Below are 27,458 nucleotides of genomic sequence, written 5' to 3' on the forward strand. Positions count from 1 at the left end.
GCCTAGCACAGGTAAGCACTCATAAATGTCTGCTGCTACTGTTAACCTGGGAACACTGACTGCTGTTTGCATGTATGCCATAATTTTTTTTTTTTTGACTTACTGATATAGGAGAGGCAAACCCTAAGGAGTCTCTATCGAGTTTCACATTTATACATATTCAAGTAACACTCTAATAAAAATAACTTAAGTCTATACCTGGGATCTGCAAGTCTCTCAGTACCACGACCTAACTAATTGCTATTAACCCTGCAGTCTCCATTAAGCACTGCTCTTCCCAGAAGCCCCCCCCGCCCCAGCCCTGCTATGTCCAACATACGTTCTGTATCCGGTGGTACCCAGTGATTCTTGCATCACACTTTGCATGCATGATTATAACTGCTTGTTTAATTCTTGCCCCCGGTGAATTATAAATTCCTTGAGGGCAGGGACTCCTACAACCCCAGAAGCTGACGCAGCCCCCAGAAGCTAACGCTGCCCCCAGAAGCTGATGCAGCGGGTGAGACGTCACAGACCTTCAGCGAACATTTAGTGAATGAACAGATGGCAGAACTAGTTACCTGCATAACTATAATACCCCTCATTTTGCTGCAGTTGAGGCAGAATCAGTAAGGTAGAAGACATTAAAATCCCAGAGACAAGTGTCTCAAACCTAAAAAAAGTTAAAGAAAAAAAACCAGAGGGCTTTGGCACCACATAAAGTTGCATGAGCACTGAGAAGCTGCAGAAAGTGCTCTGACTTAAAGCCCAGAGAAGGAAGAAGAATATCAAAAACATTTCATCAGGCCCGAGAATGAGATTCAAACAAATTCATAAGAAAGTAATGACCATAACACTTGTCATATAGAGATCTTTTAAAATATATTTGGTCATATTGTTAATGAATGAGGATGGGTTATTTTCATAAATGCTATTTGTTTACTTATTAATAGAGGGAAAAGTCCTACTTTTCTCCCCTTTAGTAAGCTACTCCACGTGGATCTACAAGAAACCCAGAGAACAGTGATTTTCTGAGGGCTCTTAGCAAAGTTAATCTTCTCCAACTTTCCTTCCCCCATCTTGACATTTCCCCTCAGGTGATTTCCCTCCCCATGTACTACACACACACACACACACACACAAACACACACACACACACACACACACACACGTGCGTGCGTGAGTGCGGCCTAATGAACCACTGTTTACTGCAGGGAGCATTCTTATCCCCAGATACGCTGTGACATAACCAGATGTGGCTCCTTGAGGCTGGGACAATGTTTGCCTCGTGGCATCCCCAGGACACGGCACAGGCAGTGGAAGGAAAGGCTACTTGAACAACAATGCCATCTCTAAGGCACTTTTGCCACATGTTGTGTGCTCGCATAAACTGAAGGCAAAATAATTACAAAGAAATGAACCTTGTGCTTACTGAGCAAATGTGTTTAGGGAAATTTTAAGTAAGTAGTGGGCCCCATTTCTCACTCAAGTGGATCCAAATCTGAAAGAAAATCAGAAATTCGTGGTTGTTTGGGGCGCCTGGGTGGCTTAGTCCGTTGGGCGGCTGCCTTCAGCTCAGGTCATGATCCCAGAGTCCTGGGATCGAGTCCCGCGTCAGGCTTCCTGCTCAGTGGAGAGCCTGCTTCTCCCTCTCCCTCTGCCTGCCGCTCTCTCTATCTCTCTGTCAAATAAGTAAATAAAATCTTAAAAAAAAAAAAACGAAAGAAATTCATGGATGTTTGGTTAAAACTCCCCAAGTGGCCCTGAGTTGAAAGAAAACTACCACTGAAAATATTAACATATCACCGGTGAAGTGGATGTGCCTAGATATTTGACTCCTGCTTAATGAACGCAGAGCATTTATGATCTCTGGCTTTGAGTAGCCATGATCTGGTGGGGAACTCAGAATCCAGTAAGAGCTCCCTGAATCTTAGGACAGTGCTCTTTCCACAAGACTGAGATGCTTCTTTTAACTTGCAATAGCCCAGTCAAAAAGGTTCTTTGACTGTAAGTGGATTCCTTTCTTCTGAAAGGAGACAGCCCACTGCTCTTACTGTTTGTCAGCGTGACCCTCTCTTTCCACCCCCAGCCTGGTCCTGAGTCCAAGTCCTCATCTTCTCCTCCCTGGACATTTGCAAGAGGCCACCACATGTCCCTGGTCTGGACCACCTCCCCCACGTGTGGGCTATTGTCAGAGTGATCTTTCTCACCCACAAATGGGATCATGAGACACAACGTTCCCTACATCCACTTATAATTCTTTAACAGCTTCCAAGTGCCTCAGAACAGAATTCAACTCCTTAGCGGGACATGCAAGGTCCTTCATGATGTGGCTCTTCCTGCCTTCCCACCTCATTTCTTTCCATTTCTCCACACACATCAGATGATCCAGGCTTGGCAATCTGCTTTCAACACATTCACATGTTTGTGCCTTTGTAAATACTGTTCTCTCTTCCTGGAATGTCCTTCCTTGCTTTCCCTCTATCTTTTTTACCTCACACAGTTTTGTTTACTGGACAAACTCCTACCCATCCTTCTTTTTGCTGAAATGTCACCTCTTTTGTGAAACCCACAGAGTCAGTGTCTCCCTGAATGTTCCCACAGTGTGGTACAAACCTCGCAGTACTTGAATCGTCTGCTCTGGATCTTGTTCCTGCCACTAGACTGGGGCCCTAGGAGGTTGCTGGAACCCACCAGGGCCTTCCATGGACCATTTAAATTTTGGCTTATTCTCAAGCAAGATTTTCAATTCTGTTGCACAACCTTGGCAAATAAAATAGAATTCCTAATGCTACAGTGCTCTTATATTGTTCTCCTGAAAACTTAGTTTTTACTACCCACAGTCTCTGTGATCAAAGCTACACTCTTTATTCAGTTATTTACGGCTCTCTTGAATTTGGTTCTACTACATATTATTAAGTAATAAAATAATAGTTGTTGATAGCGTCCTCTGTGGTAGGCATTCTTCAAAGAGCTTTTAACATGGATTATCTTGTTTAATAATGTTAGGCAATAATTTATAGAACTCATACATTGATCTTTACCTATACCAGAGAGCTTTACTAGTAATTAAATCCTTTAATCCTCATAACACGCCTATGGGCAAGTACTGTTATTACTCCCATTTTTGAAATGAGGAAACCGAAGCACAGAGAGCTTTAGCAACAGGCTCAAGGTCACACAGCTCACAGGCAAGGTAGCTTAGATTGGAGCCCATGTAGTGCCCATGAAAGCCTGAGCTCCCAACCACCCATGATACTGCCCAGGGCAGAGCGTCCTGGAATTGTACTCTTTCAACTCTTGTTCCTGCTTTCCTCCCTGCTCAGGATGTCTGCCACCCCTGCTCTACTCAAGTAATTGTCATCCTTCAAAGCCTGCCTAAAACTCACCTTCTGCTTGAAGGCTTTTCTGGAAACTCTGGCCACCTTTGAGCTCTCTCCTGTCTACACTCAATGGCATATACTGTCTACCCTGAATGCTTTGCCACTTAAGTCCTGCCTCATTTAGGATTTTATTTATATTTATATAGATATTTATATATTTATTTTATATTTTAGTATATACTGTCTTGCATGGTTCTTTGTCTTAAGAGGGCCTTGGGCCTCTAACAAAATTATTAGCTCCTTAAAGGTACCGACCAGGTGACTTATTTCTGAAATTTCCCATAGCACCTAGCACTATGACTGACTTGTTCAAATGCTTATATTCTTGTGGAATTGAAGTGTAAAATGAAGTCAGTCCCCCTTCTCTATGTAGCAGATTTACTCAGCGGTACCCCCTTCTTCTATCATCAAAACTGAGCAAGCACCCTGAATAAATTCTGAATTTGCCCAATTATGTCTTATTCTTCCTGCTTAACCAATACTGAACACTGGAAAGAACAGAATATTAGAAAGTAGAGTTAGGAATAGAGTTCAAGTCTCCTTAATTAAAACCACTGGAATAGTCCTCTTTCTAATATAGCTGAAAATAAAATTGGTTCTTCCTTGCATCTGTCATTAAAAGTCACTTAATTTAGTGCAAATTTAATTTGTATTTAGCATAACGGTACAGATCCACCTTAACCTAGATTAATGGAAACTGTCTACTACATGGCAGATCCCCTTGGCAGTATTCCCACATGTGGCAATTATTCTACCGTATTTTTGCAGTAACCTACTTGGCTGTGTCAGCTCCGCTGGTTATTAAGGTGTTAATCAAAAGCTCATGACCGTATCTTGCAGCCACATGGAGAGGAGTGTTGCCATCCTTATCCACACAGTCAATTTCACCGCCTGAAAGAGATGTTTTAATACAGGATAACATAAGGATTCCGGCGGATTCAGATACTACATTCTATGCCAGTCTCTCATGTTGTCCGAATGTTGACTTCTTCCCCCTCTCTGTACATCTCTGATCCAAGTACAAGAATGCCTTTCCAGGGGACAGGGCACCATCTGAAGTAGTAGTAGTAAGTCTGCATAGAGCGAAGTCTATTAGAAATGCTTTTGAGAAGTCTTTCCATATTGTCTTATTTAAGGATCTAAAATCTCACAACTAAATTCCTGCTCTGAAGGGACAAAGTTATCAAATCCCATAAAATGTAATTCTGAAGATACACCCAATTTTAATTTTACCTGCTTGATTAAAGACCTACATAAACTTTATACTAAAGCATCAGAACCAAAGAGAATAGAAAGTTCAAGAAAATACTTTATGTAGTTTGATTATTTGGTTTAAAATATGAGTAAAATGAGTAAATATATAACTATGAACTGGAAATATCTATATTTATAAAAACTACCATATTAATCAACAGTCCTTTTAATTATATAGTATTTTCATCTTATTTTGTCTTATTTTACTTCTTTTTCCCAACTTTTTATTTTACTACATTTCTTTCTTTCTCTCCCCTTTTCATAAATATATATATAAATACAGTTGGTCTATTTAACCACTTTTAAAAAGTTTTTTTTATTTATTTGTCAGAGAGAGAGTGAGAGGGCACAAGCAGGGGGAGCTGCAGGCAGAGGGAGAAGCAGGGTTCCTGCTGAGCAAGGAGCCCAATGCAAGACTCGATCCCAAGACCCTGGGATCATGACCTAGGCTAAAGGCAGACGCTTAACCGAATGAACCACGCAGGTGCCCTGGTCTATTTAACCATTTAAAAATAAGTTAGACATCATGACATTTTACCCCTAAGAACAAAGACATTCTCCCACCTAACTACAATTCTATTAGTATACTCAAGAAATTTAGGGGCGCCCGGGTGGCTCAGTTGTTAAGCGTCTGCCTTCAGCTCAGGTGATGATCCCAGGGTCCTGGGATCGAGCCCCCATCAGGCTCCCTGCTCAGCGGGAAGCCTGCTTCTCCCTCTCCCACTCCCCCTCCTTGTGTTCCCTCTCTTGCTGTGTCTCTCTCTCTGTCAAATAAATAAATAAAATCTTTTAAAAAAAGAAATTTAATGTTGATATCATAATTTTATGTAATATACAACATATTCCAATTTCTCCAATTATCCCCAAAATATGCACCATGGCTGTTAGTTTTTTAAATCCAGGACCCAACAAAAGATTCTGCTACCATTTGGTTTGTCATGTCCCTTTAGTTTCCTTTAATCTAAAATAATCCTCATGCCTTTTCTCTATCTATGTATCTATCCATCCATCCATGTCTCATGTCATTGATATCTTTGGAGGTCAAGCCAGGAGTGGGGTGGAATGTCCTGCATTCTAGAGTTGTCTGATTACTTCCTCTATTCGATTCAGAACATTTTGGCAAGACTACCGCAGAGCTGATGTGCACGTCCCACTGCCTCTCCACGACATACACATAAGGTCAGGTTAGTCCACCAGATGATGCCAATTTTGATAACTTGCAACGCGTACAGTTTCAGTTTCAGAAGATGAAAAAGTTCTAGAATTGACCAGTGGTGTTGTTTACACAAAATGAGAGTGTACTTAGTGCCAGTGAACTGTACACTTAAATACAGTTAAAACAGCAACTTTTTATGTTATATATATTTTACCACAATAAGAAAAGGGGCTTGATTATTTAGTTAAGGTGATGCCCACCAGCACTTGCCATTGCAAATGTCTTTTCCCTTTTGTAATTAACAAACAACTTGTGGGTGGTACTTTGAGGCTATGCAAATATCCTATTTCCCAACAAATTTTCCAGCAAGGATTTTAGCATAAATGGGGAGTACTTTGTTCAAAAGTTACCTGAATTCTTTATTCTGTATTCTTGTATTATTAACTGGATACATAGTTGAGATTCGTTTGATTCTGTTTGTTTTCAAATTTTTTACCAGCTTTTGGCTTTATTTTATTAATATGTAAAAAATTCACATGTCTCAGAAGTCAAAATTATATATATATTTTTAAGGCTCACTCTCATTTCCATCCCTTCTACTTCGTTCTCAACCACATTCTACAGTAATCATTTTCATTAGTTTTGGTATATGCTTTCTGTGTTTCTCTTTGTAAAAATAAACACACAGTGGGATGTCTGGGTGGCTCAGTCGGTTCAGCGTCTGCCTTCAGCTCAGGTCGTGATGCCAGGATCTTGGGATCGAGTCCCCCATCAGGCTCCCTGCTCAATGGGAAGCCTGCTTCTCCCTCTCCATCTGCCTGCCACTCTCCCTGCTTGTGCGTGCTCGCTCTCTCTCTCTCTGACAAATAAATAAATAATCTTTTAAAAATAAACACACAAACTACCCTGCTTTCTTTTTCTTTTTTAATTTAACAATATATCCTGGAATTCACTCCTAAAAATCACTTCTTGGAGGTCTTCTTCATTTTTGTACAGCTTTACTGCTTTCCATTGCATGGAGATACTAGTTAAGTACACCAGTCTGGTATGGATAAGCATTTAGGTAGTAAATATCATTTTGCTATCATCAGGAATGCTGCAGTGAATAACCTCATGCATATATTGTTTCCTATCTGTTGAGTGTATCTTCAGGGTAAATTCCTAGAAAGGGGATTTCTAGGTCAAAGAAATGAGTATGTGGTTTTGTTCAATTTTGCCACATTTCCTCCTATAGGTCCTGTGCCATTTTGCTGCTCACATGAGCAATGTATGAGAGTGTGTTTTCCTCACAGCCTAGTCAAGCCTTTGAATACCGGCCATGTGATAGGTGAGAGTAATATTTCAGTATAGTTTTCATTTGCATTTCTCATATTAAGGAAATTGAGCATCTTTTAATATACTGAAGGACTACTTGTTTATCTTTTTCCATGCACTATTTGTTCATGACCACTTTTCTGTGTGTGTGTGTGTGTGTTTGTGTGTGTGTTTGTGTGTGTGTGTGGTCTTTTATTCCTTGATTTTCAAGGGCTCTTAAAATATTTAGGAGATTCACCATTTATCAGTAATACATATTACAAATATTTCCCCCCTACATCTTCATTTTTCTTTGTTCTTGTAGTCTGAAAAAAACCTATTTTTGGAATTCATACCTTTTCTATTATTATATTTAGATTTTGCATTGAGATTAGAAAGGCTTCCCCCACATCCTGACAATAAAGAAACTGACACACGTAAACTATTTGCAATACTGTCTCCATGGATACTGCAGAATAATCCAGGGTCCATGTATCTGTCTACGAACTGCCCACAGTGGTTGGCCTAAATGGTCCACCCCCAGGACTGATCCTGGGAGATGTGGGAGGCAGATCCCCAGACTCCAGGGAAACCTCTGCCCTGGACAAACACTGTAACACTACATGTCCTTCCCAGTCAAGAGGCACCAAACCTTCTTAAGAAGTGTTAGAACCTCTATGTTTATCAGCCCCAAATATGCCAAAAATTGGGTAGGGAAAGAAAAGAGTGAAAAATGTTGGAAAGGGTAAGGGGTTGAACTAATAAAGTTTCTTCTTGTTGTTACTACTATTTCATAAGTCAGTTTAACATTTTATTTATTTATTTGTTTGTTTTTAGAGAGAGAGAGAGAGAGCGTGCAAATGGGGAGAGGGACAGAGAGAGAGGGAGAGAATCTTAAGCAGGCTCCATGCCCAGTGCAGAGCCTAATGCAGGGCTCCCCCGAAACAGGGACTTGAACCCACGACCCTGAGATCACGACCTGAGCCGAAATCAAGAGTCAGATGCTGAACCGAACTGAGTCACCCAGGCGCCCCTCATAAGTCAGTTTAAAACTGTAAAAATATATTTAATTATCTTCAACATATGCTTTTGTTGTCACTTAAAATATATTTCAGAGAAACATCATAACTAGTGGAAAAATAAAAGAGAGACTGAATTTGTTATTCAGAAATATGTTTTATATTAAAGTAGGACCTCTAGGGCACCTGGGTGGCTCAGTCGGTTAAGCGGCTGCCTTCGGCTCAGGTCATGATCCCAGAGTCCTGGGATCGAGTCCCGTGTCAGGCTTCCTGCTCAGCGGACAGCCTGCTTCTCCCTCTCCCTCTGCCTGCCGCTCTGCCTACTTGTGCTCTCTCTATATATCTCTGTCAAATAAATAAATAAAATCTTTTTTAAAAAAAAGTAGAACCTCTAGATGAATGAATTTCTATTTTATAGTTATTCCCCAAACCTTTCCATTTTCACTTGAAAATCTTTAAGATTTGCCTGGCATGCAAATTAAATATCTTTACTACTCATTTGAAGCTTGCAAGTCAAATGATACTAATTGATTATTGACAATTAATGAGGGAAATTAACATTTATGAGTTTAGAAGAATGCAAAGCATGTCAGAAGGGATAATTTATGCAGCATTATGTAAGCATTCATGTGAAGTTAGTTTTTCCTGCACAAACAAAAATGGTCATCTTATTAAATTGCCTCGGAAGATTCGTGAGCCAAAAGGTCAAAAATCTCACACTGAATCATCCTAACCTATCACTGGACTCTTCCTTTTCAAACTCTATTTTTAAAGCTTCTGTGAAGAAAACATCATTTTTGAACTCTTGTAACCTGCTGGACAGCATCTGAGGCGGTGGCCTAGTGCAAATGGCTGGATCAAATGCCTTCTGCCATCACGTTGTTTCTTCATTCAGTTCTTTCCCTCTCTGGCTGCGACAACCCAGCTTCAGACAACAAACAACGTGACTGAACAGCAGAGGCAGTCTTTGCTCACTATCTACAAAAATAAAAGAGGTGTGTGTGTGTGTGTGTGTGTGTGTGTGTTGGTTTTTTGTTTCTTTCTTTTTTTGTTCTTTTTTGGCAATTGTCTTACCAATACTGAATGATTCTGGAAAAAGTTATTATGAAGAATAACCCAGAATAGAGAACAGTCAGGGAAGCAGAGAAATGTCATACAAAGTCCAAACACCAGGGTGATTTCACAAATAAATACAAAGAATGTTCCTCAGTAGCATGCTCTGTTGGTTTAGGGAGCCAACCGATGTCCCCACGTGGGACCGGCGTTCAGGGTCCTGTTGTGCAGTGACCCACTCTGGAGGACACACACCAGGTCTGGGGATGTGAGCCTCTGGATTTTTCCCAGAAGGAAGCCAACAAACAGGAGGAAAGAAAGGAGCTTCCTATTCTTCTCCCTAAGGGCATTTTTTGAAATGTCAAATGGAAGAACTCACAGTTCTCACACGTAATGAATGCAAAGAATTGTCAGCTGAGAGAAGAGAATGCCAAATCATCCTTCTACAGGGGTGACTCTACTCTAGATATAAGTGACTCTTAAAGTAAATAAAATTCAAGTTAAAAAACATTTTTTAGGGGCGCCTGGGTGGCTCAGACGGTTAAGCGTCTGCCTTCGGCTCAGGTCATGATCCCAGGGTCCTGGGATCGAGCCCTGCATCGAGCTCCCTGCTCAGCGGAGAGCCTGCTTCTCCCTCTCCCTGCCACTCCCCCTGCTTGTGTGCTCTCTCTCTCTCTCTCTCTCTCTGACCAATAAATAAATCTTTTGAAAAAAAATTTTTTTTAACATGCCATTGTTCATCCAAAGAATGCATTTGTAAGGGTAGTGGTTGAAATTTCAGTCTCTGATGTTAGACTAGCTGTGTTTCAATCCCTGTTCCTCAACATACCTGCCATGTATCCTGATGGAAGCGACAACCTCCATCACTTTCCCCATCTTTGAAATGGAGATGACAATAGCACCTCTTTCTCATGGGTTTATGTGGAGTGCTTACCCAAATGCCTGGCACAGGGTGAACACTCAATCAATGTTAGCTTTATCATTATATATAATGGGCTATATATTATAGCCACTATAGCTCATCATTTTGGGCCCCTGGACCCCACCTGAGCCACCAGCAAGATGCCAGGTCAGCCAAGAATGCTCTGAAACAAGCTCCTTGATCACTGAGGACAAGAGATGGGTTCTCTTTCAGATCTCATCCCAACTCGTAAGTCTACAGCGATGTCCAGAGAGGGCATGGGAGTCTTTCCGGTCCACAGGCATGGCTTTTGGAGAGGTCAAAGCAGCCAGCAGCATCTCCAGACTGTTGTCAGCACACTAGCATTACATGCGGAGATGGGTCATGGCCTTGATTCAAAGGAGATGGCCAGGATGGTCTGGCCACAGGGACGGACCTGTGGGAAGGCAGTGCTTACAAGGAGAAAACTTGCTCTTTCTCTGATCAGAGATAAGGCCCACTGATTACATTCACACTATATTTTTAAAAATGGATACCAAATATCTCCCTAGTTTTATTTATTTTTCAGCCAGTGGACACTTTCTGGAAAAAAAAAAAAAGCAGTTGAGAAATACACTGGATGAGAAAAGTGTGAGAAGGAGAGTGTGAGAAGGAGAGACTCTAGGGTCACTCCCCATCTCCCTTTGTTTACTTCAAGCAAAACAAAATAATTAAAGTGTCCCCTTCAATAAAGTGAATGTCAAAGACATTCCACATATTTCAAATTAGAATTAATGGTTGTTGTGCAGTTAATTTTCATTTTACCTTCCTTTGCTCATTGGAAACTTGTCAGGATTTATTGTCTCCTATAGTTACACTGAAATGCTTATAAATTTCCTTTGCTTTGCTGCAGAAATTTTGCTTCCTAAGCATAATTTCCCTGGCTGATCTTCCATCCACATGTCAAGTAACTTTTTGGTTTTATGACTTGAGTGCCGAGGATGTAACATAGTATCACTAACAATTCATCCAAAATTCTTATAGATGAGAAAAAGACAGGTCCAAGAAATTGACTAATGCCAGAATTTTGAGAAGTACAAATGTGGGTCAACTAAAGATAGTTTAGGAATTGCTGAACTTGAAATGTCAGCATAAAATCTGGACTAAACCTGTTATTTTTTTTTTAATTGTCTCTAAGATTTGCTAAGAAAGCAGTAGTTGTGTGGTCAAGGTCAATCCCCTCACAGATGCTGGCCGTGACCCATAATAGCATTAGGAACCATAATATGAAGTGATACTCCCTAGTACTTTGGCTACAGAGACAACCCAGTGGTTCAAGTATACCTTTGTTGTGAGCCTGGAAAATTACTAGATTATGTGACTTTCCAAGGTCTCTATCAAGCCTGTGACTTTATCATCTTTTATATCATGCACTTAACTGCTTTTCCTCTGACTCACCTTGTTTTTCCTACCTTTGCCCAAGTAGCTTAAAGAGTTTTAACTTAGGAAACTATGGTGAATTCTAAAGCTTAAAAATAATTCAGATTTGCTGCTAGAAAATGTATGACAGTTATCTGTATTAGTTTCAGAGTGAAAAGTGCAGGACCTTAAGCCTATATAAGTACATCATTTCCAGTTTCAAAATCATATGTTCTTTGACTGACTAGGAATTAACTGAGGAACAGTGGCTTGATGTTCTCACTCCTAAGCTGGATGGTGATGATATGTCTGAAAAAGAGCTTTTAGCAAAGTGCATCAAAAGATGGTGTAAATCTAAGCTTAATAAAACAGACTGTCATCTAAAACAGAGCATCATCTTTCATGTTCAGATAACTGACAGCCACACTCAGATCAGGACACTGTCTAAATAACAACACTGTGGAAGGATCTCTCTTACCATTCTGAATGAGGGTTTGTGACCGTGTGAACCTTCCATGGACAGCTGTCATATGCAGTGGACTTTTGCCATCTTTACTCTAAAAAATGAGGGGGAGAGAAACAATGGATCAGTGACGTCAATCTGAAACATCCCTATGGATACTACTATCAATGCCCTGAAAATAAAATGTCAATTCAGATGTTTTTAAAAGTGTAATAAAAACTTAAAAAGGTAAAAGATAATTTTGAAAGCAAAAGAAAAAGCATATATAATATCTCAAGTTACTTCCTAACATCCCATTGTAAAGAAGCTTAGAGAGGTAAAAATTATTTTAGAGAAGAAATGTGAAATTTCTAGTTACACTGACAATTTTTAAACTACCCTGTTTCAAACTGACACAATCATCCAAAATGCTTTTTTCTCTCTTGTGATTTACTGATGAAGATGGTTTCAAGGCATTTTTTTTTTCAACTTTTGTCTGAAGTATACGAGTAAAGACAAATGATGTGCTAACTGGCTTGGTCCTGTCCAACCTGAAGTTGATTGAACTGCTATGAATAACTGTAGCTCTCAAAATGGACCTGAAGCATTCCACCACTCCCTGCATTCTGATTCCATAGAAAATGACACTTCTGGTTGTTCCAAAACAGAAACGCTTGCTTCAATTAAGTCATTAGAAATCATAAGATTAAGACATACAATGGTTTAGCAAATGGCCATTTTAATGATCCCCTGGGCATGTGCTGAATTCATACATCTCTTTATTATTTAAAATATAAATAATGGAACTCCCTGATATAGATTAAGCCAAAACATGAAAAATGTATAGAATCTATAGACTGATCATCATTACACCAAATACTAAAGTCCTACACATTTATTAAGAAACAGTCATTTACAGAATTTCATCTAAAAATAGTAATACCCAAAAGAAAATATTAAGTATCCCCCATAGACAGAGTGCATCCTTTCATTCAGGTACTGTTAATAAAAGAAAAAAAAAAAAAGGAAGAAATAGATGTAGCTATTATTTTTCTAACTCTCAGGAGAAACATTTTCCAAAGTCTAAGGTTAAATATGAGATTTCAAAAATGCACGTTTATTTTTGTAATGAAACCCATATACCTGTGCTTTAAAATGCATTGTTGGTGGGAATGCAAACTGGTACAGCCACCGTGGAAAACAGTATGGAGGTTCCTCAAAAACTTAAAAACAGAAATACCATATGATCTAGTAATTCCACTACCGGGTATCTACCCAAAGAAAATGAAAACACTAATTCGAAAACATATATGCACCCTTACGTTTACTGCAGTGTTACTTGTAATAGCGGAGATGTGGAAGCAACCTACGTGTCCATTGACAGATGAATGGATATGGAAGATGTATTGCGTACACACACACACACACACACACACAGAGGAATATTATGCAGCCATGGAAAGGATGAGATCTTGCCATTTGTGACAACATGGATGGACCTGGAGGGTATTATGCTAAGTGAAATAAGTCAGACAGAGAAAAACAAATACCATATGATTTCACGCATATGTGGAATCTAAAAAATAAAACATTAATAAACAAAACAAAAAACAGAAACAGATTCAAAAATACAGAGAAGAAACTGATAGTTGCCAGAGGAAAGGGGATAGGGAGATAGGCAACATGGGTGAAGGGGAGAGGGAGACACAAGCTTCCAGTCAGAGAATAAAAGGCATAGCATAGGGAATAGAGTCAATGATCCTGCAAGAGCTTCGTACGGTGACAGATGAGAGCTACACTTGCGGTGAGCTCAGCACAACGTCTAGAGAAAGTGAATCACTATATTATACACCTGAAACTAATATATTGTACAGCTAAAACATTGTATGTCGACTATATTCAAATAAGAAACTATCTTAATTTAAAAAAAGGAAAACATAGCAACCTAAAAAACATTTAAAAAATGACTCTGTTTTAAAAACTTCAAAATGGGAACAAATAATCACTTGAACAAGTACTTCTCAGAGTGAACCAAGGACTAATTGCATCTAAGCCACCTGGGGCTCTTGTTAGAAATGTGAGTTCTGTGCCCTAACCCAGACCACTGAATCAGAACTGGGATAAAGGGATCCCCATTTCTAACCTGCACAGCACATTAAAGTTTAGGAGCCACTGCTTTAGACTGAGGGGGCTGGAACAGCTTATAAAACAACACGGGTTTAACAGAAGAATTTTTATTATATCCTGTAAGTCTATTCCTTAGAAAGGAAGAAAGGAGTTGTGCACAATCTTTGCCAAGGAAAGAGTTAATCAGAATGGTTAAGTGCATCGAATCTTTATAGTGAAAAGTCATCAGGTAGATGGGGGGAAATAGGATCTTTTCTCATCTAATATGATTATAACCAGAGTCAGAAAAGATTGAGAAAGGAAGATGGAAGTAAGCTTGAAGCTTTACTGAAATGGTATTTTTAGAGGAAAAGGAGCAGCAACCAAGAGAAAGGGGACACAATTACAGAAATCGCCGAGTTGACATTAACCTGTCCCTAGGTGGTGCTATTTCTTTAAATTTTGCTCCAATATTTTCTCTTAAATTTAATCAAAAACATAACTAATTAGCATTTAGTTAAATATATATAAAGCCATAAATATTTCAGTGCTTAGATAATATCTTTATAAATATTTAGCTAAGCACTTTTCCATGTCTAGAAAATAGCTTAAAGGCTTTACCAGGGAATAACCACCAACTTGGTAGTAACTACCTAAATTGTAGCCAGAGAGCCAAAGCAGAAGTAACCAGTTTCTGTGGTGTGCAGTTTACAAAGCTGGTTCCATTTCAGGGGTACAAACACCACACCCTTTTCTCCCATGGAGTGTTTGTGCCTTTGGTAAAAGGACAAATAAATAGACAACCAAATTTTGGTAAAATACAAAGGACAGCTATATCAGATCTATCTTTGCCTGGGTTCACCTATCACCGAGTCCAGTCCTGAGCTGATTTTTTCCCCTGAGGGATATAGTGGCAGAAGGTGGGGGAGGTGGGAACAGGAAGCACTGAGAATATCACGGAGCCATTTTGGAACAGTTGTGCTTACATGGTTTGGATGTAAAAGGAACTTGCTATTTCAAAAAACCACTGGAAACTAATGAAGGTCAAAGGATAATACTTTTTATTTAGTCTTTACTAGTTAGAACTCAGGATATTCAGGTTGAGACTAGGGATCCTACTGAGTTTCATTATCTGCCTGAGAAATTTGTCACATGGGGGGGACTTGCTGTTACTGCTGTTTTAAGAACTTCAGACAAGGATAAAATATTCATTGCACTGTCAAAGGAGAGGATATGTTCAATTCTTCCATTTATTCAAAGCTTTGCTTTTATAAGATTTTTTCTTAATTTCTAGTCTCCTTCCCATTTCTAGACTCATTTTCCCATCAGAGTTAGGGCTCGGAAAATTTTGTTATTTTGAGGTTTTTTTAATTACGCAAGAAGCCCTTCTATTGATTTAGGCATGGCTCAGCCATGGTCATGAAGGAAAACCAAAAAAGACTAAGAATATTTTACGAATATCAGTACTCTTTCAGGGCAGAATTTAGCATCCTTCAAGGAAGATTAATCCTTGAACTAAATGGAGTGTTTCAATTTCCTTCACCACCATTCTCCTCAGAAATCCATTCATGTCTTCCACACCAAATGCCTTCTTTCCTCATCCTCCAACATCCCCCAAACCTTCCCTAAACTCAAAGACATTGTTACCACCCAGGAACTTGAAGGCATTGTGTTGTCTGTGGCATGGGCCTCCTGGAGTCACACAGCTCAGTGGCCTTACTAGAAGGCAAGAGAGCCAGCCTGCAGGGGGTTAGGGGAAATGTGTCAGAAGCCCAAAAGGGCCTCCTAATTCAAGGGAAGAGCAATCTAAAACCCTAATTTGCAAAAAAGCCATACGTAGTCCAATTTTTCAAATGGTTCACCATTTACAACGTCTATTACAACGTCTACACCTGCTCACCTAAGGGCCCAGGGACAGAAAAGAATTCAGACCATGGGCAGTCTGAATGTTAGTGACTGGGAGGTAGGCAACCAGGGAAGGGTAATTTCTAAATCCATCTAAGCATTATTTGGAAGAGCTATGTATTTAGTGCCTTCTTTAACATTTTGAACGCTTCTAGAAAGAGTTTGGGATGTTACAGGTATTACAATGTAGTCTGTAATGGAGAAGAAAAATTATTTTGTATCTTCTCATGCTCTTCCTATTTGCAAAATACAAGTGAACTTCAGTGGATTATTGTATAAAGTATTGTGTCTTTATTACTTATCACAATTAAACCAACATTACAAAGTCAGAGACAGGGCCATGGTCAATCTAAGGAAAGTGAAGGATTGTAAAATGTGCGCAGGACACACATCCTTCCTTCTCTCTCCATTGTCTTGTAATTGCTCATGAAGACATCACTTTTAGTATTTTGTGAGGATAGAGGAAAACAAAGTGAACATGTGGGTGGGTACTGGTTATGTTTCAATATGCTCTTTCCCCCAAACTTCAGAAAATCTTAACAAATACAAATTGTCTTGTGATCTACAAACACTTTCAAAATCCAAGGAGCAATATGGTACAGAGAGATAACAACTTCAATTAGAAAGCCACATCCAGAGTCAGACAAATGGCTCCACGGAAATGGTAGACGATCCGTGCCTCCAGAGTGCATCAGGAATCGTGAAGGAGGATTCAAGAGAAGGAAACCAGAGGATGTAAACAGGAGATGAAAGGAGACTGAGGGAGAAGGCTAGATTTTAACCAAAGTCCCATTTATGTAGATCAGATAATATATAAACCTAAGTCTCAGATTTTAAAAAAAGGTATTTCTCATATTCTACTGATGATTAGCAGTCTATGGGGGAAAATTAATTATTAAAATTAAGGAGCCATGCTTTCCAGGTCTATTTTATGGGGGACAAGGCTGCCATAAACTGCCATACACTCCATATATAGCTGGAGTCCCTAAACTACTCTGAACTGAGCACTGGGTCAGGTAACTGGGGGGAGCAGGTGGGTGTTCCAGAAAGTAGCTTTCTAGCCTTGCTATCAGGCACACTGAGAGCATCAGTCAGCATGCTTTCAAAAGGGGAATGGAGAGCATCAGAAAACCCCTTGAATTAATTAAGTGAGGGCTGGTGAAGAGAGCTACTTTATTTAACTTCAGTAATACTTTTCCTTTCTTTGGAGAATTGGAGGATGTCCTTCAGATACCAGCATGGCAATACAAGCATCACAAGTTTCGGGGACACTGCCAGTTCGGCCACCTGTTAACCTCCTGTCTTCTCACCACCATCCTCTGTGACTTCAACACTATACGATGACTCTTCCCACCTCGGGTTACAGTTCTTTGATCTCCTTGATGCCCCCGTACACCTTCCCTTACCCCCATTTAGGACCTTGGATGGGCTCCACTTACAAGATATGGAACTCTGAAATTCTCTTTATCTATTCTGCTTCTTCATTTCTGCCTGTTCTCTACCTCCATGAAGACATTGTACTCCCCTCCATTTCCTTTCTATTTTCTTTAACTCTTCTTTTTTCATCTGTTTTCTGGTTCTTCCTCCTCTTCCTCCCGATCCTAAGACTAAATGGATCCTGGCACCCTCCATCCCTTTTTCTACTCATGCTATGACATACTCTCTCCTTGGGTGACCTCATCCTTTTCCAGCTTCCAAGATCCTGCACCTGTGTGAATGAGGCAGCCTAAGTTTTTTCTTCTATTCTTTTCTGCTCTCCCATGCTGGAGGGTCGCATGTTCCACCATTGGTTTTCTCAGACTGGCTGTACTAAAGGCTCAAAATCACCTGCTCAAAAACTAAACTTAACAGGGGTGCCTGGGTGGCTCAGTCGTTAAGCGTCTGCCTTCAGCTCAGATCATGGTCCCAGGGTCCTGGGATCGAGCCCCGCATCGGGCTCCCTGCTCTGTGGGAAGCCTGCTTCTCCCTCTCCCACTCCCCCTGCTTGTGTTCCCTCTCTCGCTGCGTCAAATAAATAAATCTTTAAAAAAAAAAAACTAAACTTAACAGTTTACCTCGTAAGCCTACTCTTTCTCTTGATGTCCCTCTTAACAACGATAATCGTTTATTGAGTGCTTGCCATGTGGCAGAAACCATTCTAAGTAGTTTCTATAAGATAACTGGTTTAATCCTCACAGCGGTTCCATGAAGAAGAAGCTACTATTTCCCAAATTTTACAGACAAACAGACACCCAAGAGAGGTTGTTTCTGATTATATAATTACTGAAAGTCAAGGCTAGGACTGGAATCGAGGCAGCCTAGCCTCAGAACTGAACACTTAACCCCTATGCTCTGTCACCTCTGAATCAGATTTCAGTTCTTACACTTGTCTTCAACTCCTCCAACTCCTATCCAACCAAATTTCATTGATTTTCTTTTTGCAAAGCCTCTGTCTTCTGTTGGCTGTCCCCCTCCCCTGTCCTCAGTACCTCTTATCTAGACGAGTTTTACCGACTTCCAGTTATTCTCTAATTGTATCCTCTGTCTAGGTCCATTATACCTGAATTTTCTTTTTATAAAAACAAAAATGTTTTTTTTTTTTCACCTGGATATAAAAATAACACATGCTTATGTATCACAATCAGAAGATTAAAACAAATATATAAAAATGAAACTAAAAATCCAAATCATAATTTTGCCTCTCTGCAGTGATAATATATTGGTATATATTCCTAGTATTTTTCTCTTTCTATGCATATAACCCAGACACATAATTTTTTAAAAATTAAATATTAGATCATATTTACTTATTGCATATTAATTTTTTCACAGATAACACTAGGTATTACTAGTCTTTTTCATATTTGCCAACCTTAAAGGCAAATATACTTGTGCATTAGTTTGCATTTTTCTAATTACTAATGATACTGTATATTTTTCATAGGTTTAATGGATATTGTTTTCGCTCTCTTGTGACCTGCCTTTACATGTATTTTCTAGTAGGTTAACAGACTTTTTCTTATTGATTTATATGAGCTCTTTATATATTAAACGTATTAACTCTTTGCTCATCATGTATAATGCAGAAACATTTCTCTGAGGTGGTCCTCTTTCAATTTTGTATATGTTAGGGTTTTTTGTTTTTTGTTTTTTTTTGTTTTGTTTTGCCATATAAACATTTAAAATGTTTATGTCATCATATATACAATATTTTTCCTTCCTGTTTTCTGTCTCTGGTGTTCTGTGACCAGATTACTATTTCCATGCTCAGTCTGGATCACATGACCTCTATGACTAGTGGTCCCCGCAGCTTATAGAAGCCCAAACCCCTCAGCCAGTTGATAAGCCTTCTTCCTTGGTCCAGTCATATTTCAGCTTGTTCCTGGCTCCTTTCTTTCATACAATTTCTGCTCCCTTCAAGCTCAATAAATTGCTCTTCTGAAAATTTGTCTCGTACTTCCCCACTATTAGAAATTATAAGAAAAAATGTAAAAAGATTTTAATAGTGAATAGGGAAGGTCATTAGAATGGATTGATCCAATATTCTTAAAATTAAATCTCAGAAAGAATCATTTTTCAAAAGCAGAGACAGAATACACTGGGACCTGCTTTAGGATTGCTGCGTGCTGGGGAGAAGGGAAGCTGAGGATGAGCACAAAGTCCCTTGTGCAGGTGAGGATATTCCACTACAATCTAAATGCGTTCACAGTGATGTAACCTGGATGGTGAGGGCAGTGCCTAAGTTCCTCTTGGTTATCTGTTACAGTGAGCTAACTACTAGCCTAGAGTCTACCCAGAGCTTTTCCTATCTGGAACTCCCAAACCCTTTGTTCATGCGGTTCTCTCCATCTGAAATGCCCTCTCTCAGACTCTATCTCTTCTCATCTCAACTGATACCAATCTTCCGACTCTCAGCTCAAAAGCAGGCGTCACTTTTGATCCCCAAGCAGGAAGCAAGTGTTGACTTGCTTCTTATAGTTTGCAATACTCTATTACTCTCTCACGCCACTCATTACATTCTCTCTTGTCTCATGAGCATCGGAGCACACTGTTCCCTTACCGTACTATAAACTCCTTGAGAGCAGAGCTCATAGCTCATCCTGGAGTGCTCCCTCAGAACCAAACAGAGGGCACTAGATAGTGCTCAGTAAGTTTGCTGAATAAAGACAATTAGGACCAGTTGACCACTATTAGGTCAATGTTACGTTACTATAGTCACTACCTAGGGTTTACTCTTGGAAAGTGTCTGAGAAACTCCTTGGTGGCCCATGCCAGGGTTAGGAACAGACCTGAGATCATTGCATTAGGCTTTCCTTTGATTCTCAGCAGCTCTGCCATATCAGCTCAACATCCACCTCCGTGTTAGAAACTGGGCCACGTCAATATCCCTGGGACCCAGTCTTTGCTCCAGAACATTCACTAAGCTACCAAAAGCAGGTGGCTAGAACCTCAGTGCCTTCCAGCTGGTCCTACCACTTCTGCAGTAACAACACAGCTAAGTTTCCATAGCAGGCCAATATAGGACAAGGCTGTGGGAGTCAAGGCACTCAGAGTTCCGATTCTAAAACAGGACACCATTTACAAGAGTTGATTTTGCTCAAACAGAGGCTCAATGCAGAGGTATCTAGCAGAGAGAGAGACTAAGAGTGTCATACCTGGATGTTAACATCTGCCCCGTTGTTTACTAATAGTTCAAGACACAAAGCACCGTGTGTGGAGGCAGCAGCAAAATGCAAAGGGGTGAACCCGCTGTTGTTGGGCTGGTTCACGTTAGCACCATAGTCAGTCAGCTCATTAACTACAGCATCCTGCCCATTGTAGCAGGCCAGGTGAAGGGCCGTGTTTCCATAGATGTTGATTTCGTCGATCTGTAAATGAATCCAAGAGAGGGCAGGTAAAATCACTGGAGTCTCTTTATTGCATTTGCTGTTGGGGGGGTGGGAGGGGCAGAGGGAGAGAGAGACTCTTAAGCAGATTCCATGCTCAGCATGGAGCCTGATGTGGGGCTCGATCCCAGGACCCCAAGATCATGACCTGAGCCGAAATCAAGAATCAGATGCTTAACTGACTGAGTCACCCAGGCACCCCGTACACCACAATTTAGAAGGCTAAATGCTGAAGGTAGGATGAAGAACCCTAGCCTGTCTAAAAAATGACTAATATGTATTACATGCAATATATATGTTTAAATATTTCTCTATGTTGATATAGAAACTTAGCCTGTTTCTGGTTTTTCATTACTTGCTGTAGGCCCCCATTGCCCTTCATCAATTGCCCCTGGAAACTCAAAAAGATAGGATGCTAGAAAATAAGGTGGTTTTTACCCTCTTAAATTAAAATGCAAACAGGGGCGCCTGGGTGGCTCAGATGGTTAAGCGTCTGCCTTCAGCTCAGGTCATGATCCCAGGGTCCTGGGATCGAGTCCCGCATTGGGCTCCCTGCTCAGCGGGAGCCTGCTTCTCCCTCCCTCTCTCTCTGTCTCTTATGAATAAATAAATAAAATGTTAAAAAAATAAAATGCAAACAGGATTTAATTTCTGAATAACAGAAAACCCACAGGGCGCCTGGGTGGCTCAGTCAGTTAAGCGGCTGCCTCCAGCTCAGGTCATGATCCCAGGGTCCTGGGGTGGAATGCTGCATCAGGCTCCCTGCTCAGCAGGGAGTCTGCCACTCCCCCTGCTTGTGTGCTTTGTCTCTCGTGCTCTCTTTCAAATAAATAAATAAAATCTTAAAAAAAAAAACCAAACCAAACATTAGAAAACCCACAAATATACCATGAATTGATGCATTCATCACAGCTCACCTCCACCCCCAGATTCAGGAGGTGTTTGACAACATTGATCTGTCCATTGGAGGCTGCAGCGTGCAGAGGGGTATAACCCTTCTTATCCTTACACGTCACTTCTGCGCCGTGGTTGATGAGCAGCGCTACAACATCCAGGTGGCCTTCACAAACAAAGCAGCAGAAAACATGGGTAGCCTTTTTAGGATAATTTGATGACTGATTCCACCTACATTATCACCTTTAGCTTTTACTACCACCAACATTTTAAATAAGAACAAGGTCCTGCCAATATGTTAGTACCACAGCCTAAAAAAGAATTATGTTAAAATGAAAGCAATGCTTTTAAAAGCATTTCCCATTCCTTAAAGTCCAACAGTGACAATTTGGTTTGGAAAAATTAATGAAAGAAAAAATCAATTAATCACAATACCTCTACATTATTGTTAAATCATATGAAATCGCTGTTGCTTGACTTTTTTTTTTTGGACCACAAAAATGACAATTTCATATGGTTCAACTGAAAAGTATTCTTATGAATTACTGGCTAAACAGAAACATTTCCAGTTGCAACTCCTGTTGGCATATTTTCTAGAATATTTTCCTTTGTACCCTATCTTACTATATATAGTATGATAAATGTATTTGACCTCTATATTGTGACTGAAGATTGTTTGATGCTTTGGGTCACTGCTGTAAATGTGGTTGATAATTGAGGGGTAGAAGATAACTACTGATTCCAAGGGTCTAAGATGTGCATGGGGGTGAGTGTGAGTGTGTGTACGTGTGTGTGTGAGAAAGAGAGAGATAGAGAGAGAGGTGTGTTTGGAGGGGGGAGAGAGTTGGGTGTGTGTATGAGAGAGAAAGAGCTTGGTCATGGCTTGTTTTATTAAAATTTTACGTTTTCCCCCAAAACTTGTATGTAGAAAAATTATTTTCAATTACTAGTGGGGCTATCTTAGCTTAAGTGGTGCTATCTTTTGTCTTTTGTCCTGGTTTTGTCCTTTATGCCTTAAAGATAGTCATCTATGTATTTTTTCCTATTTGTATCCTGATGACAAACAAAACAATGACTTTACTTCTTTAAAGCAATTCTACACAAATGTTTTAACTGTATATCAGCAAAGAACAAACTTGAAACCCCAGGCTCTTTGCATCCCATCACACACTAGTCTAGTGTGTGCTCTGCCTAAACAGCAGTCTGGCCAATGTCCCCTGATTCCAGTCCCGTAGGTACCATGCAGACATCCAATCTGCTTCCATCAGCTCCAAAGTCCACATTGTCTTAAAAAAAAAAAATGATAATGCTTGCAAAATCTTAAGAGTTTGGTTTTTTAAGCCCAAATATCCATTCAGACTCATCCACAGCCACATAATTTATTTCATCCCTACCCAACCCGTTCTCTTTCTTCCCCCCCCACCATTAACGTTATTGTTGTTTATGATAATAAAAGGCCTGTATGTTTGTTAAAAAGGATTCAGAAAAGGCAAAAAGGTGTTAAAAGGAAACCAAAACCATCCATATCGCCAATCCCTTGAGATACTCAGCTAACATTTCAGCATATAATATATCCCAGATTGTCTATATTGCAGATTTCTTTTACAAAAATGAGGACCATATAATCCATGCTATTATGATCTGTTTTTACTTAACATAACACAGAATCTTTCTTTTTTTTTTTTTTTTTTTTTTTTAAAGATTTTATTTATTTATTTGAGAGAGAGAGAATGAGAACACATGAGAGGGGGGAGGGTCAGAGGGAGAAGCAGACTCCCTGCCGAGCAGGGAGCCCGATGCGGGACTCGATCCAGGGACTCCAGGATCATGACCTGAGCCGAAGGCAGTCGCCCAACCAACTGAGCCACCCAGGCGCCCTAACACAGAATCTTTCGATGTTAATAAATACTAATGACATCATCACTGTAGTTACTGCCCAGTGTCCCACTGGGCAGTTCTTTATCATTAACCAACACAATCTCCGGGGGATGGGCGTTCAGGTGGTTTATAACATGGGGCTGGTAGAATCCCACCTGCTTTTCCAATTGCAGGACATTCTCCGGTTACAAACACAAAGGAAGGATCCCAGTTCTTCGTTTCTCACAAGTCTACACTGAGAATAACTCGATGAGGCCTATCATTTGTCAGCGGCACTTGTGCCAACAAAAGTGAAAAAAAAAAAAAACATAGAAATGTAACTCCTTCCTTCATGTCTCCCAGCCCAGCTGGCAGAAGCGAGACCTGCAAGGCCAGGTTCACTGGCAGGAGAGTAGCAGGAGGATCCACGGTTACTCTTGTCACTTCAACCTACCCATCAGCCAGAGGGTGGTCCTTCCTTCCTTTTTGTTTCTTTCAAAAACACTTTTAAATAAAAGGACACATAGAATTTATGTCCTGGCTTTGCTAGCCAGTCCTTGTTTTTTTTAAAAAACACTTTATTTTGCTGCCATAACAAGTTAAAAGAAGCACCATTTTGTGCAGCTTTCCCGTCCAGATTGAAACACATTCAATGAGGTCCAGGCCGTGACTCATCCCTCCTCCTCCCTGTGGGGTAAAATCAGTCTCTGACAGAGCAACTGTCTAACTAGAGTGCTCTATGCTTGCCAGTCAAGTGGACCAAATCTTCACTCAATTGGGCCCCAAGCTTGGAAAGAAGTCAGGCGTGCACAAAGGGAAAACCTACATGCTTCGCGACAGGCCCACAGCTTCTTTAGCTACAGTCGTCTGCAGGAACCCTTACCCATATAGGCTGCCCAGTGCAGAGCACGCCGGTCCTTCTTGTCAAATGCGTTGATGTTTGCTCCTTTGGCCAAGAGTAAATTGACCATCTGAAAGAAAAGCAACATGCAGATAATCTGAGTCAAATTAACATCAAATCCAAAGGCAGGTCAGTGACCCGGAGTTCAAACACAGTAGGAAGCTGACATCACAGACAGCCCCGTGGCACGTGTGTCAGTGGAGAAGCCCGAGGAGGCAGCTACTTCTGCAACCCACTGGCTGTACATTTAAAATGGGCTATTGTTGCCTGAGGTTTGGCGTGCAGAGAGTAGCTGCACACTCGCTAAAAGCCTCAGCAGTAAGATGAGGTTCCACTGGGGGTGAAGAGAGGCTCTAGGGAGATTTCTTGCTCCCGGTGATGAGGACACTCACCTCCACGTGGCCATTCAGAGCAGCGTGGTGCAAGGCTGTGCGCCCCCCTCGGTCGGAGACGTTGACGCTGCTCAGCAGGGGGATGATCACTTCTGCACACTTCACGGCCTTATTGGCAGCCGCCACATGGAGGGGGGTCTGCCAGTTCTTGTCCCTCGCGTTGACATCAGCCGAGTGCTTAATCAATACTTGCACTGCTTCCTACAACAGAAGCGGAGTTCGCAGGGGTCATGACAAATGCTCAGCTGATGCTTATTGGATAGAAGATGCTTCACCAGACCCCGGAACTACAGGAAAGGAAGGCTCCGTGCCCTCCCACACTGGCTCAAGATGTATATTCTTCTCAGAAAAGCAAGGTAATATGTGAGAAAGACCAAAAGAGTGGCACAGGTGAAAACAGATTCGTTTTATCTTTCTTTGTTAGGCCAAGAGCCCTGGCACATCTTTAAAACCAAATAAACCTTCTAAGCATAAGGTTTCTTAACAGGGTGTAAAGTATCCTTAGGCCAGATGAGAGCACTCGTGTGCAAGTGCACACTCCAGGGTAAAATATCCATAGGTCAAAAGGCCCCCAAAGATCAGCTAAACTTGGAGGTGTTTGTCAATGAGCCTCCATCCTCCAAAGCCCAAGGCCTCAAAGCCCTTCGGACATTCTTAGATCAATTTATAAATCTTTGGTTCTCAGAGCCAACATCTTAACCCTCTCTGCGTGATCAATAGCAGTCAAGGGAAGATGTCTATTCCTACCTCAACTTGAAGCTACAAAATTGTTCCATATTTTCCCAACTTTTTCCATGTTATAGTGGGGTAACTTCTTTTCTACTGTTGTGTCCCTTCACCTTTACTGAGACTTACGCTTTTTGTTTTCCTTCCATTGACCTAATCAGCTTTTTTGCCTCTTAAACTATTACTCTCAACCTTGGCTGTGCAATGGAATCACCCGGGGAGCTCTTAAAAATACAGATGGCTGAGGTGCCTGGGTGGCTCAGTCAGTTAAGAGTCCGATTCTTGATCTCAGCTCAGGTCTTGATCTCAGGGTCGTGAGTTCGAGCCCCCTTTTGGGCTCCACACTGGGCACGGAGCCTACTTAAAAAAAAAAATACAGATGGCTGGTGCCACACCAGAGATTCTAACTGGCCTTAGAATTTCTGTAAAGCCCCCAGGGGACTTTGTTGTATAGCTAGGATTGAGGACACTCTTCTGTTCCATCAAGAAAATGATACAGCTTCTCTCAAGATGGGAATGACTGTTGGTTGTTTCTCTTTACTTCTAGAGACATCCCCGGAGCCAGTTAGTGGGACTCCTTTATGAACATCTTCTTAATGTGGCATCAATAAACCAATGAAAGGTGCCACACTCCTGCCACCCTTCACGGACCAAGAACTTACCCCTGTCCCCCTTATTCCTCACAGGCCTGAACTGTCCAATCCACTTCATCATGCAGGTACATAAAAATGCTCAGATAGTAGATTAATGTAGATAGTAGATAGTTAAAATTAATGTTTTTATCAGGGACATAAATAATGAAGGAAAAAAATGTTCTATGAATCAGTAGTAGCAACATTCTGAGATGAATGGCTAACACAGTAGAATAAGAGCGAAAAAATTTAGTTTTGCAAATTAGAGAATATAGTTTAAATATGCAGTATGACTCTATTTAGATGCTACAAACAAGAAACCCATTGGGCCCAAGCAAACAGTTTGTTAAAACTACCAAAAAGAAAAAAAAAAAGAAAAGATATATGCCACCCATCCTCAGCAAGACAATAAAGTAATGACTACTAAACATTCCTGGAGCTCATTTTAGAGTGAAACGTGTGTATGTGTATTCTTACGCTCACCTACTACGTGCAAAACATGAAGGAAGACTGAAAGAAACATGAGCCAGACTCTGTTCTAAAAGCTAGCTGGGTGAACAATAAACAAAAGAAAAGCAAAGCCACAATATAAGAGGTAAGATTTAAATAAGAAAAAAAAATGAGATTTTTGTCAACTTTGGTCTCAAAAATTGTGAGGTTTCTGTAGATATGTACATACAACCTATTGTGATATGGGAACCTCCATTTATGTTTATTTTCTTTACAAAGGAAAGCATCGTAGCTGGTATTTAACTCTGGGTTGGCACTGTGCCCTCAGTCAGCTCCACAGAGGACCTTGTCCTGTAGGATCTGAGACGCCCTCCAGGAAGAGAGGAACTTCCACACGCGGAGGGGGTGAGGCTCATGCTCTCTGTTCATTCGCTCTGAGTGCACAGAAATGCACAGTGACGGGCCTGCCAGATCCAGCTACAGATTGTGATGCGTACCCTTTGACTAAAAACATTCCCAGATGGGCAGGATGTATGCAAGGAACCTGCAGATTAAAGATGATAATACAAACGCAAATGTAAATAACATGGGGTCACAGAGCTGACGCTTCTACTCCGAGTAAAAGCTTTCTATACATTACAAGGTAAAAATAATGACAAATTTAATCAGATCTGACAAGAGCTTGGCCAAAACAGAGGAAAATCATCAGGAAGTCTATTAGCTTTGTGGTTACGTAAGACTACGATAAATGAAAAGCCTCACCCTAAGTATATTGTGATATACTTGAAATATTAGCTAATAGCAGTAGTTCCTATATGTAATTCATAAATAAATGAGATGCACATTTTGAAG

General features: G+C 40.6%; 1 protein-coding gene across 5 annotated transcripts in view; it reads right to left on the reverse strand.

The window, feature by feature from the left end:
• The window catches only part of ANKRD44 (ankyrin repeat domain 44), a 319,460-nt gene that overhangs the window by 109,274 nt on the left and 182,728 nt on the right, over positions 1-27,458 (reverse strand). For all 5 annotated transcript variants that reach the window (XM_078071145.1, XM_078071141.1, XM_078071144.1 and 2 more), the window contains exons 5-10: positions 24,799-24,999; positions 24,389-24,476; positions 21,672-21,814; positions 20,524-20,736; positions 11,915-11,993; positions 4,139-4,253 (exon numbers count right to left, since the gene is read on the reverse strand). In XM_078071145.1, the coding sequence (XP_077927271.1) occupies positions 4,139-4,253; positions 11,915-11,993; positions 20,524-20,736; positions 21,672-21,814; positions 24,389-24,476; positions 24,799-24,999 (839 nt within the window). The remainder of the gene's footprint in view (positions 1-4,138; positions 4,254-11,914; positions 11,994-20,523; positions 20,737-21,671; positions 21,815-24,388; positions 24,477-24,798; positions 25,000-27,458) is intronic.

This window comes from Halichoerus grypus, chromosome 4 (assembly GCF_964656455.1).
Source record: "Halichoerus grypus chromosome 4, mHalGry1.hap1.1, whole genome shotgun sequence".
Classification (NCBI taxonomy): domain Eukaryota; kingdom Metazoa; phylum Chordata; class Mammalia; order Carnivora; family Phocidae; genus Halichoerus; species Halichoerus grypus.